The sequence below is a fragment of the Anthonomus grandis genome, chromosome 13, assembly GCF_022605725.1.
Source record: "Anthonomus grandis grandis chromosome 13, icAntGran1.3, whole genome shotgun sequence".
Classification (NCBI taxonomy): Eukaryota; Metazoa; Arthropoda; class Insecta; order Coleoptera; family Curculionidae; genus Anthonomus; species Anthonomus grandis.
In genome coordinates, this window is record NC_065558.1 from 8,908,376 (window position 1) to 8,925,555 (window position 17,180).

The 17,180-nt window shown below is 31.5% G+C and overlaps 1 protein-coding gene across 1 annotated transcript; it reads right to left on the reverse strand.

The window, feature by feature from the left end:
* Positions 1-2,370: 2,370 nt before the first annotated feature.
* LOC126743864 (SH3 domain-containing protein Dlish) lies at positions 2,371-16,615 on the reverse strand. The gene is made up of 5 exons (XM_050451105.1): positions 16,325-16,615; positions 15,701-15,909; positions 15,447-15,637; positions 11,840-12,156; positions 2,371-8,360 (listed from the first exon to the last, which is right to left on the reverse strand). Exons 1-5 carry the CDS (start codon positions 16,371-16,373, stop codon positions 8,047-8,049), a joined length of 1,080 nt encoding a protein of 359 aa, XP_050307062.1. The 5' UTR covers positions 16,374-16,615; the 3' UTR covers positions 2,371-8,046.
* Positions 16,616-17,180: the final 565 nt, after the last annotated feature.

The following is a 17,180-nucleotide window of genomic DNA, read 5'->3' on the forward strand; positions in this document are numbered from 1 at the left end:
AAAAATCCCTTGCAACTGAAAATCATTAACTAGGTAGAAAGATAAAAAAGAAGGAAGAAATGAAAAACATCATTTTAATAGAATATTTCTTTGGAATTTTCATCTGATCCCACTTCTGATTTATATGTACAATCATAAAGAAAAGGACAAATAGGATATATTTTTTTCAAATTTCTGTAGAAGCAGGTAATAATTAAATAAAAATCCTTGCAACTGAACAGCATTAACTAGGGAAAAAGATAAAAATGAAGGAATTGTAAACAGCTATTTAAACGAAAAACATCACTTTAATAAAATTTTTCTTTGGAATTTGCATCTGATCCCACTTCTGATTTATATATACGATCATAAAGAAAATGACAAATAGGATATCTTTTTTCAAATTTCTATTGAAGCAGGTAATAATTAAATAAAAATCCCTTGCAACTGAAAATCATTAACTAGGTAGAAAGATAAAAAAGAAGGAAGAAATGAAAAACATCATTTTAATAGAATATTTCTTTGGAATTTTCATCTGATCCCACTTCTGATTTATATGTACAATCATAAAGAAAAGGACAAATAGGATATCTTTTTTTTTTATTTCTATAGAAGCAGGTAATAGTTAAATAAAAATCCCTTGCAACTGAAAATCATTAACTAGGTAGAAATATAAAAAAGAAGGAAGAAATGAAAAACATCATTTTAATAGAATATTTCTTTGGAATTTTCATCTGATCCCACTTCTGATCTATATGTACGATCATAAAGAAAAGGACAAATAGAATACCTTTTTTTCAAATTTCTTTAGAAGTAGGTAATAATTAAATAAAAATCCTTGCAACTGAACAGCATTAACTAGGGAAAAAGATAAAAATGAAGGAATCGTAAACAGCTATTTAAACGAAAAACATCATTTTAATAAAATTTTTCTTTGGAATTTGCATCTGATCCCACTTCTGATCTATATGTACGATCATAAAGAAAAGGACAAATAGAATACCTTTTTTTCAAATTTCTATAGAAGTAGGTAATAATTAAATAAAAATCCCTTGCAACTGAAAATCAGGTAGAAAGATAAAAATGAAGGAATTGTAAACAGCTATTTAAACCAAAAACATCATTTTAATAGAATATTTCTTTGGAATTTTCATCTGATCCCACTTCTGATCTATATGTACGATCATAAAGAAAAGGACAAATAGAATACCTTTTTTTCAAATTTCTTTAGAAGTAGGTAATAATTAAATAAAAATCCTTGCAACTGAACAGCATTAACTAGGGAAAAAGATAAAAATGAAGGAATCGTAAACAGCTATTTAAACGAAAAACATCATTTTAATAAAATTTTTCTTTGGAATTTGCATCTGATCCCACTTCTGATCTATATGTACGATCATAAAGAAAAGGACAAATAGAATACCTTTTTTTCAAATTTCTATAGAAGTAGGTAATAATTAAATAAAAATCCCTTGCAACCGAAAATCATTAACTAGGTAGAAAGATAAAAATGAAGGAATTGTAAACAGCTATTTAAACCAAAAACATCATTTTAATAGAATATTTCTTTGGAATTTTCATCTGATCCCACTTCTGATCTATATGTACGATCATAAAGAAAGGGACAAATAGGATATATTTCTTTCAAATTTTTATAAAAGCAGGAAATAATTAAATAAAAATCCCTTGCAACTGAAAAGCATTAACCCTTCTTTAATCAGCAACATTCCAGCACAGTAGTATTGAAAAACTACATCTAGTATATCTTCGAAAAAGCCCGATCTGTAGCTTCAGAAATCTCAGAGTTTTTTTTTTATTTGCTTATTTTGAGGACGTCGTAGTTCAGTGTTTCAGTGGTTTCCTTTGGCCTTCTTTGTGCTTTACGTGATTAAGATTGGCCAATTTAATGCGTGTAGTAAATTGTTATTTTTAAGAGCTTTAAAGGTCAAAGGTTGGTCATTTTTTTAAGACGGTTTTACGTCAAGTTATTTGTTGATTTACTCTTTTACGATTTAACAGGATTAGAAAAGGGATTTGGAGAAGGTTTAATTGAGCAGGAAATAAAATTAATTTGGCGTTTAATTGAGGGTACTTTTTTATTTCCTTAAGTTTATCACTTTTGATTTTATTAATCCAATATTTAGAGTTGGTTTGTCAATACCGATTTTCCCGAATTTTGACCGCCAAACGTACTGATAGTTATTTTTGCCAAAAATCAAATCAAACCACTTTTTTCTCCCACGTTTTTTCGAATAAAAGATATTTTTGGCACCGATTAAATACACTTAAAAAAAAACAATATGTATAAAATATTTTTGCAAATGTCCCAAAACGTGCTTTCCAAAATATTGTATCATACGCACAAAAAGAATATATTAAAAAAAACACAAATTAATTAAAAATACTATATAATAATAATAATAATAATAACCTTTTCTACAAAATAAATCTAATATAAAAAAGTATAATATTGCAACTTAAAATCTATACATAAAAACGGAATGGCATATTGATATATCTATCATGGGTGTTTAAGGGTATTTTACAGGGGTGGGCCATAATATCATATAGCAAAACAATATTTACTTATAATAAATATTTAAGTAATATGGTCCATCCTGTATAATAAGTTCATAAAATGGCAATAAGGGTAGGCTCACTATCGTATCCCAAACAGTAGGAAGTTTAGGGAAAGAAAAGTTTTAGGGATTTGTCGATCAACTGCAGAGATTTATAAAATAATTTAAATATTAGTCAAAGTTAAGGGAAAAAAAACCGATAAAACATTGCGATAAAAATTGATTTTTATAAGCTAGTAAAGTGGCAACATATTTATGACAGCAGTGATTTTAAAGGTGATAATTTTTACTCAATACTCAGAGAAAACTGATTTTTTTTTGGCATCGGAGATCCTATTTAATTCATTGTTTATAAAAAAATACCGGATGCATTATTTTAGATTTTGTTAACCCACAAAGAATAAAATTATTGATTTATCAATTTTTGAGTGAAAAATCATTAAATCAGTATTCAGTAGTTATCACCCGACAGAAAACCTTTAATCGTTTATTTCATAAAATATATACGGGACTTTTGCCTGAAAAATTTCAAAAAAAATTGGTACCTCTCAGTTATTTGGTTATTTCTAAGAAAAACTTCAATGTCGTCATACGTTGGTTAAGTCAAAAATTATGGGGTCAAAAGAGTTGAGAGTTGTTTTCATTATGGAACAAAAAAGCTCAAATAAAAATTGCCTAAAACATCTCTAAATTATAAATATTTCAATCATTGCTTAGGAAAAAAATTAACATAATCAAAATCAGACAAGGGTAATTATTAATACGCGTGTTTCGCCCTTTTAAGAGGCATTATCAAATCCAAATTAATATAAAGTCAGACCGCATACTTAGAAGAGAAATAGTTATATTAAGAGTATCTCTAATGATTATAATAATTCAGATGATCTACATGAAGTTGATCATATTTCTAAAGAAAGGAAACAGCATGCTTAATTAATTAAGGAAGGGAAAAATAAACGAGTCTAATTGGATCAAAAGTGTAAACTGGTCATCGTCAAAATATTATGACAGGAGATTTGTCAAAAAGTCATGCAACGAAAAGTGGAAATTAAATTGTCCTACCACAAGAGCAAAAACTATAAATTATTTCTTGCAATATTAAGAAGGTGTACATTATTTTTCCAGGCTGCTGTATATATAAATGATATATGAGTTTTTTTTACATAATAGAAGGAAATATAGGAGACACTATGCATATAAAACCAGGCATTCAATATCATATCGACTCTATCCGGAGAATTCAGTCTCATTTTATGATGGGGATTTACATTGACGTTATTAGTTAATTGATGGCTATGAGGCAGAACAGGGGTAAACCTTAGCGAAACTATATTTTGTGGAGTTATGTCCATATTCTGGAATTTTATTTTTTTGTTTTTTATAAAAGAACTAAGGTACTTACATTAGTTAAAACAATTTAGTTTTCATTAGTTTTCACTATAAAATATTTGGAAAAATTAACATTGTAGGTTTTTTTCTTCAAATCAATATACGAAGAGCTCAATACTCAAATTTACAAACTTGGAAAAAAAAATAGAAAAATAAGTGAGCGTGCTTATTAGGACGGAATCCATTGACTCCAATCCTCGTCACAAAATAAAAATTAAAAGGCATTTTCTGGATAAATAAAACCTTTTCTGTTTTTTTTTAACCTTTATCTTCGTATCCAAACTATTTCATGTTCCACTGAACTATTTGCCGCTCCTAAGAAGGATTAGTGTGAACTATGTTTAGCATTTAAAAATGCCAAATCAGAACTGAGTCTTCTACAAAAGACGGATCTCACAAAAGGAACTTGATTCTTGCCAAGCTGATTTCCAACAGTACCATGTACAAATGCGTCTAAGCTCAATGTATTTAACAGTATATCATGCTTTGTTTGGCATATGAAATAGGTATCAATGTATAATTATATATCTGTTAAAAAATTGTCTAAAATTATGAAAAAAACACATTTTGTCAAATAACATGCTTCGAATGTTAATTTCATGCTAATAGAGTATACAGTATTGGCCATAAAAGTTAGAACTTTTAAAAATTTAAAATTTTTTCAATGTTGCAAATTTATATTATTTTTGTACATCCAATCAATAAACATATTTATAAGTAAACAAAAAAGCATACCAGAATTTCAACCTTATCTTGTTTCGGACAATAAAATTTTTGTGCTGGACAAAATGCTTGGAACTTTTTATAAAAGATGTATTTTACAGGCAGTCTTTGACACACCAGTGTGCAAGTGGGTTCTTTTTATTTATTTTATTTTGTGTTACCATGGGAAAAGGCAAGGCCTATTCCCATTCGCCAAAGATTTTTAAATTTTTACAATCAGGGTGTTAGGCAGCGTAATATTGCTCAAAAACTAAACGTTCCTAAGAACACCGTATCACGAATAATTAAGAAATATCGTATATTCAGAAATTTGGGACCTGGTAAAAGCACTCGAAGACCTAAAGCCACGACTGCCCGTGTAGATAGGCGGTTTTTAAATATTTCCCAGAATGAGCCATTTTTGTCATCTTATGTTAAGTTACGCCTACAATTTGCAATGGATCATCTTAACTAGACTTTACAAGATTGGAAAAAAGTGCTATTCAGTGACGAATCTAAGTTCAATCTGTTTTCCAGTGATGTAATAATTCATGTAAGACGACCGAAAGGCGAAAGACTCAAGAAAAAGTTTATCCGACCTTCCGTTAAACATGAAGGTGGTAATGTGATAGTATGGGGATGCTTTTCTTGGTATGGTACTGGGCCAATACATAAAATTCTGGGAAAAATGGATCGATTTATGTATTGGGATATTTTGCGAAATATAATGGAGCCTTACACATTTGAGTCTATGCCAGTAAATTTCGTATACCAGCATGATAACGATACAAAATTGGTAAAAGAATGGTTGGACCAAGAAAAGATCACAGTTTTAAAGTGGCCGGCCCAGAATCCAGACTTAAACCCGATTGAAAATATATGGGAACATCTGGACCGCAAAATTCGGGCATCTGGAACAGTCGAAAATGCTGATGAACTATTTCATAAGCTTGTTGAAGCCTGGGCTCACATTGACAGACAAATAATTGATCATTTGATTGAATCAATGCCCAGAAGAATGCAGGCAGTAATTAATGCTATATGCTAATGTGATTAATTATAATATTATGGTCTCAATAAGTTATGTTTTATGTCGTTTTTGAATAAAAATCATTTAGTTCCAAGTATTTTGTCCAGTTTTTTTTTTTTTTTTTTTATTCCGAACTGCTACTGGTGCTGAATTTTTGTCAACATTTAAATTAATTAACACTAGTTTTTTGTGTACAACAACTTTATAAAAAAAAATAAAATGCTAATTAAAAGGCACACAAAATATAATAAATTTTCAAAAGTTCCAACTATTATGGACAATACTGTATTTTGAGAACCAAATAGGTTAAAACAAGGCAAGACCAAAGTAAAACTAATTTTAAAAATCAGCAAAACAGAAACTCTACAATGGTTGCAATGTGCATTTACTTCTTGGGGAATATCGCACCGCCCCATATTGGTGAAAACGAGCTGGTTTTTCCCATTAGAGGTCATTCATTCCTACCATCGGACCGTGTATTTGGAATCATCGAAAAAAAATTAAGAAAACTTAGTGAAATCACAAACCCCAACACGTATATCGATATATTTAAGGAAAGAGGAACCGTCATTAATTTAACAGATTCTGGTGTCAAATCTCGGAAGGAAGTTGCAAAGGAGTATCTGAAAGGTGTGCTCTGTGCAGTCTTGGCACTTTAAATTTTCTAAAGCGAAAAGGATTGTTATTGAGAAAAATGGTGATAAAATAACAGTTAGAGGCGAAGAACACTACAACAGTGATGTTGGAGAATCCAAGACAATTTTTAAACGTGGGAAACGATTGAATCAAATAGAAGTGGGTAACATTGATAAAGGAGTGGCGGTTAATGAAAAAAAAGTTCAAGATGTCAAAAAGTTACTAGTTGCTCATTATAGAGAAGATTGGATGGGGAGAAATGATTTAGAATTTTATAAAAATTTCTTCGAGGAACAGGAGAAAAACATTGGGAGAATGGACGAAGAAACTGAAAATAATGAATTTTGCGAAGGAAGAGTGGAGGAAGATATTTCGCTAAGAATTTAAGAAATTACGATTTTTTAAATAATGTTATCTTTTTTTAATAAAAAAAATAAGATCAGTCAATTGCTGTACTTTTTCGTGCCAAAACTTGTCTTATCCATGCAGTCATGTCAAAACTTGTCTTGTCCATATTGTTTTAATAAATTTTATGGAAATTAAATAAACAGGATTTAAATGAATGCTAAAATTAGCACACAAATAATTATAGTAAATCCATACATATTAAATTTGTATAAATTTGTATTTGAAAATCTTATAATACGTTTTTTGCCAATTGTGAAATTTTACCCAATATGGAGAAGGCAAGTTTTGGAATGATGGTTTGAATTGAAACGGTTTTCTCAGTTTTTTTTTGCCTAGCCTTTCACATATTGGAAATAAATATTCACGTTTCTTGGGTTATAAACAAATTGTCACTTTTTTTCCAAGTATTTAACTGGCATAATTTTTTATGTTTTCAGTGTAATTTTTAATGTTTTTTAAGGATTTGGAATAATTTTCCATGCTTCTATAGGCATTTATTATGGCTTTCAGACATGTGTCTATACTTCTGGTTGAATAGATCAATTTTCTTCCAGTACAGGGTTTAAGAGACTAAAAATATGTTTAGTTGTTCTTACTTTAGCTATTTGATGTTATTGTTTATATATGTTCCAGACATGGAAATTATTTTTCATCTCTTTTTGGTATTAGAACTAAATACATATTTTATTCCAGGCATTTTTTTCAGTTCCATTCTTTTAAGTATTTGAAGAACATTTTAAATTTATTCAAGTATTTGACGTAAATTGTTAGATTTTATGAGAACTTAAATAAAAATTCTTGTCTCGTCTTCTAAATTTGGAATTTTGGAATTCCTGATTTTATTCAAAACATTTCAGTTCCAGGCTTTCCAGGCATCCATCGTATTTTCCAAATTATTCTCTAAGCATTTGACGTATTTTTTTAAGTTTTACAAACATTTCAAATCTCTATTCGTAATTTCCAGGTTTCTGGAAACAGTTTAACCCAATTTAAGCTTCCTTCTATAAATGCAGTCTTTATAGTCAATATAACAATTTTGAAATAACATAAAAATGAAAAACCCTTTACTTAATATAAAATTTGTACTTCTTGTGTCATCGTGTCATTTTCGATCTAACTAAGCGAAACCTAAACAAGAACAAAATTCTTCTTAAACACTGATTATGGGTCCCTTAAAAGGCTGAAATACGTGTAACATTAGAGTATTTTAGTAAAAAATTCATATTTAACCAAAATTTCCGCAATTTACCAACAAATCCGTCTAAAACTTTTCCAAAATTCATCCTTACAATTACATAATTTCCACAGTGTGTATGTTCAGTCTCATAAACTGGTCATGGCCGGCGGTCGGGCATACGCTTTCGGTATAAACCCGTATTTCCTGGTTTTTGGTGCATACGCCCACAGCCACCCGTCTACAGTTTGATTGTTCAGATCCGCGTAGATCCAATCGCCTCTACGCACCGTCAAGTCGTCGGGCGCCTGCGCCTTGTAATCGTAGAGCATCACCAGCTCCGTACCGTGGTACCGTAGATCGTCTCCACTCGACGCGTTCACCATGTTCTGGCTATTTTGGTTCGGGAAATTCCCGGATCCGGTCATTAGGGCTTGCGGTTGGGTCTGACCGTTCAGGTGACCTGTACAATCAACATTTATTATTTATTTATTACACGTATCAACAGCTAAAAAACCAATAACTTATAAGATGGGTAATAAAAGAAATATAAAAGACTATAAACACACAATACATGATGTAAACCAATCTGCAAACGATAGGGATTGTCCGGATTGATGTAAAATGGGGAATGAAGTGCAAGAAGCTGACCTGCTACAGGATCTGGATAACTTACACGTTTCAAATCAAATGTGAGGACTGTGATAATTTTGGTAATATTTAACAATGTTGAAGCTGAAGGATTATTTATTAGGCTTTCAAGATTGGAATAAGGATGTTCTTCAGAATAAGTAGGAGTGGCATAGATTAGTAATTTTCTTGCTACTGTTTTTTTTTAAATTATGAGCCTTTTTAAGAATTTTTTATGCATCTATAATTGAGTTAAACATTATGCTATCAGTTTATTGCTGGTATTTGGCATGTAATTTAATGTTTATTGAGTATTGAGTAATAGCTTTATTTGAAGACCTTAAATTATAGTTTCTTTCGTTAGAAACTAAACTTTCTTGAGGTTTCTTAAACGATCTTAAGAGCATTCTATAACAGAAAAGCTGTCTAAGATCCATGACACCACTTATGCCATATAATGTATCCGATAGAAAAAACCTACTTTTGTTAAATACAATTTTAAGTGCCCATTTTTGAGTTATTTCTAAACCTGTAACATGTGAGTTTAGCACTCCTCCCCAACCAATTATTCCATAGATCAAATGTGACTGCACTAATGAAAAATATAGAGTTTTTAATTGATTCGTTGACAGGAAGTCTTTCAAATAGTTTAATTTTGGCATGACACATCTAATCTTTTGAACAACATATTTGATGTGATGGTCCCATCGGAGGTTGTTGTCTATAATAATTCCCAAATATTTTATAGTCTTTGTCGCAGGTATTGCTTGATTATCCACTATTATGCCTTGACAGTTTATTGTTTTACCATTGGGACAGAATAATATGCATTTGGTTTTTTCAAGATTTACAGTTAATAAGTTAAAATCAAACCATTTTTTAACTAGCGAAAAATCCCTTTCTGCTTGAATTTTTAATTCCTCCCATGTTTCTCCCTTAAACAAAATAGCAGTATCATCAGCAAATGATATAGTTTTACCATTAATGTTCAGTTTAAGTAAGCCATTTATATACAAAACAAACAGTAGTGGTCCCAAAACAGTCCCCTGAGGAACGCCACAGGTTATCGACCCAGCCTCACGAATGCCTTGGCCAGATCAACACAGATACACAATGTCGGGCTGCTTTCATCAAGATTTTTATATATTTGTGATGTGAGCCCAGCAATTGCATCCTCCGTCGATCTACCCTCCATGAACCCATACTGATTCTCGGATATCAATTTGTATTTTTTTAAGAAGTTCATGATTCTACTTTTTAGCACTTTTTCAAAAATTTTTGCTATGTTTGTTAACAGCGAAATTGGTCTGTAGTTTATAATATCCAGTCTACTTCCAGATTTTAGCAAAGGAGAAATAATACCTATTTTTAATGGTTTTGGAAAATATCCCTTTTTTATACATTTATTTATTAAAAATGCTAATGGGTATGAGATTTGACTGTCTATTAATTTTAAGATTTCAGTACGTATACCATCAAAACCGGGGGATTTTTTTGTCTTTAATTTTTTTATAATCTTTAATATTTCTTGTTCAGTAACAAAATTAAGAAACATATTGTTTACTATTTCAGGTTCGTTGTCAATCAAATTTTTAGGTTTTTTAATTTTTTTGGCATAGTTTTCCCCTACTGAGCAATAGTGTTTATTAAATACGTCGGCTATTTTTTTTTTATCAGATATAATTTTATTTTTTGATTTTATTTTTTCAATTTCCTGATTTTTTTTGGTTTTTGTTACAAATTTTATTGACTGAATCCCATAGGCATTTGGTGTTTTGTTGGTTACTTAGTAATTTTTCAAAATATTGTTTTTTTGAGGCGACGATGGATTTTGCAAGACTTCTTTTACACATGTTGTAATTTTGTTTTAGAGTTAAATTATTAGGAGATTTTTTTAATTCTTGATGTAGTACATTTTTACTATTAATAGCATTTAGTAGGCTTGGACTAATCCAACCCTTCCTTGGAACTTTTTTTTTTGTTTATTTTAACGTTTTTTGTATTTTTTTGCATGATTTTTCTTATGTTATTTATAAAAATGTTCGTCATTTCATCCAAGTCCTTACAAGAGTAAAAATAATTCCAGTCTATTAAAAAGGAGTCTTGTATCAATTTTCCATAATAGAAATTTTGTTAATAAAAAAAAACTATCAAATAAAATATAATAATAGATACCTAAACATATTACTGATCAGATCAGTACTGTTTCAGTTTATTTAGTTATATTGTATTAAACTGATTCAAACTATCTGAATCAATATCAATATCGAAAGACACATATTTACAAAGTTTACAAATGGGAAAAATTGATAAAGGTTGCTTTGTGGATAAACCATAAGAAATACTTTTAGATGATAAAATGTTTATTCTGTTTAAAACAACAGGTAAGATCAAGTATGACCAAGAATCTCTTTCGTTTTTCAATATTTTAAAAAGGGTGCACGAGTAGTGTATTTTTGAAATACAAGCAGTTCAAAAACCGTCTTTAAATCCTTTCTATCATTGCTATCTAATCCGTGTACCTGAAGGACCAATTCCAAAACGAGGAAAACCAAACTGTCAAAAAGATAAACACAGTTCTTGGTGGTAGATAGCTCCTTGGTGGTTCATTAATAAAACCAGAGATTTTTTGGCCATTTTCTCCTATTAGAGTCAAAAATTACTCCTAAGTCCTTCGGCCGGGGTACTCTTTGAAGAGTTGTTTAACCTTTAAGGTGTAATTAAAAATTATGGACTTACCATAATTTTACAGGCACAGTTACTGATATTAAATATAAAGATATTTAATTCGCATCAGCACAAAATACCTGTTACAACACCTGACAGCCAGTATCTTTGATTCGTTCTGAAGAAAACATTTGAAATCATCCGCAAATAGTAATAATCCCTTTATATTTTTAATATTGAAGACTCAACCACTGCTGAACAGTTGGTTGTATGACAACTAGTGTTGTGAATCAAGTGTTCAAAAATTGGAGCCCTGTGTAACACTGACTTGGAACCTTTAATTTCGATATACTGAATCTACAACTGAGATATAACCGAATTAGGCAAGAAGTACAAAGTCTGACAAAGATTTTAAAATTGTACACTGTCTCACTCTATCAAATTTCAACTTTCCCTATATCTGAATAGAACATCAACCCGGGATTTTTCATTAATAGCTTCATGGACATGCTGACAAAATGAGGTTAGATTTGCAAAAGTTAATTTACTTCAGTAATGCGATATTTCATCAAACAAAGGCTCAAATTGGTCCAATTGCTCCTTTCATTCCCCACACATATAACTATAAAAATTATTTATAATTACCCTGTATCACATTATCCGCGGGATAAACGAATCCCGAGGGAATAAAGCCCTCTTGGCCGTCGCTCCGTACTATCCAGTACCAGTCTGGATCTTCCCGATTTAAAACGGTGACGAATTCCCCCCTTTCCACCGACACGTCGTTTTCATCTCTAGCGATGAAAGTGTAGAGAACGATATAGCGACCCGATGGGTCTTTTTGAAACGGGATCATGTCGGGTTCGGATTGTATACTGACGGGACTAATCGCTCCCGTTTCCTGATGGTGTTTGCTTTTCCCTAAGGAATCACAGTCGCTGTTGTCTAAACCTGCTGCATCACTATAAAATATTTGAAATTAATATTATATGGGTCATACTCGTCGTGTTATACAGATCGTTCAGAGAACATTAAAAAAAATCAATTATCAATGTATATTTTTCGCATTAATAATAAAGAGGATAGTTCCTGAGGATTTAGCAGGCACTTATAAAATAAATCTGTTGATGTTATGACTCATTTATATTTAACCCATTTTTTACCAATGATGCGAAAACGCAACAGTCATATTAATTTTTTTTATAATATAAATAAAATAAAAAATGAAATATCTAACGTTACTATAGTATTTACTAAGGTTGAATTAAAAAGATTTTTAAAACACTCAATAAATAAACCAGTGTTTTAATTTTTAAATTTTTATTCCAATTCTGGCAAAATTTTAATGTCTAAACATACTTTCGAATATTATTGTTTATTATTGGTAAGCATAATACAGGCGAGATTTGTTTAGCTGAATCATATTGCTAACACATGTGTGTATTTACCTTTTTTTACTAACAACAAAAAAATGTTACAAATTCCAAAATACTTGACTCCAAATTGTAAATGTTGCGAAAACGCATCACTGGGAAAATACGTTATCTGTATTTTGGTCGAAATAGCGCTTGAGTTGCCAACGGAATCAGCTAAAGATATAGCGGTTTAGGCTGGTGTGTGCGTGTTTGTGTGTAAGAAAGTTTTTAGTAATATTGAATGTTAATCGGTGCTAAATGTATGTGTATTTTCGAAAAACATGCCCGAATTTCTTACGCAAAAAGAGCTGGAGAGTGCTTTATATGAAGTAGTAGATGAATTGAAAGCAGAATATTGCGTATGGGTGGGCAAGTTGTTGTTGATTTATTGTCTATAGTGAATGACCCAATGAATCATCAGGTATTTTTTGATAATTATTTTTCTTCGTTTCAATTATTTTCATATCTTACCGATAAAGGTTATTTTGCGAGCGGAACTATAAGGGAAAACAGAACCCTCCGCTGTCCTTTAGAAGGGACCAAAAGTGTTTCTAAACAAAAACGCGGCTACTACATTTCGGCACATGACACTGTCAGTGGGATCTCATTAGTTAGATGGAACGATAATTCAGTGGTCACAGTAATAAGTAACCATTACAATGACGAACCATTATACAGAGCTAAAAGGTATGACCGTAAAGCAAAAAAAGACAATCGTATTCAGCAACCTAATGTTATCAAGATGTACAACAAATTCATGGGGGGAGTAGGTAGATTTCCACGATAACGGGATAGCCAATTATAGAATAGGGATATCTGGAAAAAAGTGGTGATGGCCTTTGTTCGTTAACACTATAGATAGCACTTTAGTCAATTGTTGGAAGGTTTATAACATTGTAGGTGACAAAAATATTAGTCAACTAGACTTTAAATTGTACATTGCTCTTCGCCTGATAAAAACTGAATTTTCCATTCGGACATCTATTACTACCCCTATAGGGCAGTTCTTGAGCAAAGATATGATAATATCGGTCATATTATCACTAAATCGCTTCACTCCAGACGTAGATGCAAAATATGTAGTAGTCAAATGGTATTTCTATGTAAAAAATGCAACGTGCCCCTCCATACCGATTGTTTTGAGCGTTACCATAAAAAGTAAAATTACGTTTTTTTTGTTCATATATTTAGCCAATGATGCGAAAACGCAACATGCCCTTTTTTGAAAGTTTTTGAATGTAACTTTTTTTTTGTGTCATAATCTTGTTTTATAACCTATTTTAATACATAATAAATATTGCTATTCGAAAAATTTTTGTTTTTTCATGCCCTGGTAAAATATGGGTTAATTGCAAATACTTGCATACCTAAGCAAAATACATATAAAGGATTGTTATTAAGACTGTATTGAAATTATTTAAATAAAATTCAATATTTTCATTTGGTTCTAATAGTGGGATTTTATATCCATAAAAGACTAAATAGTTCAAGTTCTTTTTGATGTAGAGACAATAAAATAGTTTCAACCCTATATAGCCATGCTAATAAATGCTCTATTCTCTGATTTTCTAGAAAACTGTGGCCAATCAATTTTGACTATAGAGCAAATAATATTGTGTTACATACTTATGATGCGAAATTGAGTTTCGCCAAGCATGTAGCAAAAATAGTTTCTAACTCTGCCAAATTGTTGGGTTTTATTTATCGACACTGTCGGCATTTTGAAAATATTAATACTTTAAAACTACTTTTCTTCTCTTACATAGAATACGGATCTCTAATTCGGTACCCAATTATATTGAGCGCAAGTTTATGAAATATCTCTGGTTTAGAGAAAAAGGTGTCTTTCCAGCCAGAGGTTTGGATAGTCAATGATACTTGAATAAATTAAATATTATACCCTTAGCAAAAAGAAGAGAAATTATTTACATAAAATTCTTATATAACCTTATTCATGACAAGATTGACTGTCCCACCCTTTTGGCTGGATTAAATTTTCGGGTACCAAGAATAAACTCTAGGCATTTTAGATTATTTTATGTAAATCCCGTTAGGACTAATATTTTGTTTAAATCCCCTATTAATATTATGTGTCAAAATTATATTAATAATAATTTACATATGAACGGTTCGATATTTTTGTTGACAGTTTAAGGTCCATTATAGAAAGTATAAAGTAAATGGGTGATGCAGAGTCTTTCTATTATGTATACAGATAGTCTGTTTAAGTACTTTGAGCATTTTGATTTTTTATTTTCATACATATTTTGGTAATATTTTTTTAAATTCTTTCTGGTAATTGGGTAACAAACCTGTTGGAAATAAATGCCTCTTTTTTTTATTAGTCTAATGTTTGATATAATTGATAAATAACTAGATAGGTATCATCTGAATAAAGAAACGCTATTCGGGATCAAGAATTTAGCTACTTAAACTGGCATTTTGTTAGTCATTATTTTTGCTTATAAGACCTTAAAAACTTGTTGAATTAAATGCAATTCAACTGAGGTCCGAAGTACATAACTTACTAGTTAAAGAGAGTATATCTTTTAACCTGATCTAAAATGAAATGTAGAGAATCGATGAAGCCTATTCTCGTTCCTTACTTATGATTTTCTGTTGCATGTTAATGCATGGGTATTATGGCACTCAAGAAAGAAATTTGTCCGACCGGTATACACGGGTACGTGATAATAACATAACACATTTGATGTGCAATGAATGTTCTAGGAAAATTCATCTTGCTGAGATAAATCTTTGCCTAAGTATTCCTGGAACATTCACAGATTGAGCTCAGAGGTTCAGTGAAATGATACCCAATAATTTAAATTACTTACCAGTCGAGGTTGTCACTACTATCAGCAGAGGCCAAATTATGTGCCTCCCGAGGTAATTTCTTCTTTATGGCCATCTCAGCTAAATGATTGTTGTAAGGGGTACAATAGGAAAATGGGATGAAGCCCTCCTGTCTGGTATCAGGGGCTATCACGTACACCCAATCGTTTTCCCTATACAGTATGTTTACAATCTAGATTTTCGACAAAACAATATTATATAATAAGGGAAAATCTCTGGTTACAAAAGTACTGACTTGGCCCCTTTTTACTTCCAACTCGTCATCGACGCACGGGGTAAAGTCGTGCAGTACGACCATCTTGGAATCGGGGGAGAGTCCATGTTCCTTTTCGATTCCCACGCGGACTAAAGTTTCTATGCTGGCTGATCCGGTGATTCTGCCCATGCCTGGGGTAACTCCATTGTTGACCCTTCCAAGTTCCTTTTCTAGGTCTACACTGGAAGCTAGAGAAGCAATAGAAATATTATGTTAAGGAATATTACACTTGGTAAAGATTAGATGATTATTGGGATGGATCTTTGACTAATTCTGATGGAGGTTCACCATCATTTCCTTATGGGAATGACCCCAGCAAGAACCCTTAAAACGCTGTTAATATAGGCTAAAATTTCACTGAGTGTTACCATGTTTCATTAAAGAAAAACCGCCTATTGCTCTAATGCAAACACATCCTCTATACGTATGACACTGTTAAATGCAAGACAACTAAAGTGAAGACCCCAAGGTAAAAATCCAAAAATTACCTTCTACTTATGTACATACAGGGCAGATATAAAAACCTGTCAAGTAACCTAAATTTGGGTCAACTAGTATATTACTAATTAATCAGCACCTGAAACGGTACCAAAAACTACTCACATTTTTTCTTTTTACCGCGTCTGATCCGCACTGGGCATAGAAATGCCATCTTTAACACCTTTTCACATAATTACAGTTCAACTTTTATTTTCCTGAAAAATGTCCTTCTTTCAGTGGTTGTACGTTGACCTCTTCATGTCTCAAATGTTCACATTCGGTACGACCAGTCTTGACGGGTCAATTCTTGTAAATAAAAAATCTGGTACCATTTCGATGTGGCGCAGCATGGACCGAAAAGAGACGGGAGATGGATGCTTGGGTGTGCGCGAGCGAGAGGCGTAAAGTTGCGGTGGTACCAGGTAGATTCCGGATGGTAACAGTATTGAGCAAACCGATTGGTCGGAATGGAGAGTTCATTGTGTTCTTCGGGTAACCTGATTGGACACAATCTAGAAGGTAAACTTGGCAACTGCGCTACAGGTTTTGGATGTCAAAGTTGACAGCGTCAGATAAACTTCAAACGGGTTTGAGACAAGGTTGCCAGGTATTCAAATTTTTCCGAAATGAGAACTTTTATTGTCTTTTTAGATTGATTAAAAAGAATTATTAGCTACGTTTACAACGCGTGTACCAAATATTTAGTACATGGATTAAACAACTTCACAAGGACTATTTTTTCGGTGTAAACGGCAGCGCACTAAAATTTGATAAGTGATTTTGATCCTTCCAAAACAAGGTAGATTAAATTTATTTTTTTTCAGTGTAGCAACATCTAGGACCCATTTTGAAGTACCAAAATGACAAGTTTGACATTTTAATGCATGTTAGCTTACTGGTTTTTATTTTTATACACAAAAATAAAGAAGAAGAGGACAAGTTTAAGCCTTGAAAAAAAAAGAATTTATATTGTTTAAAA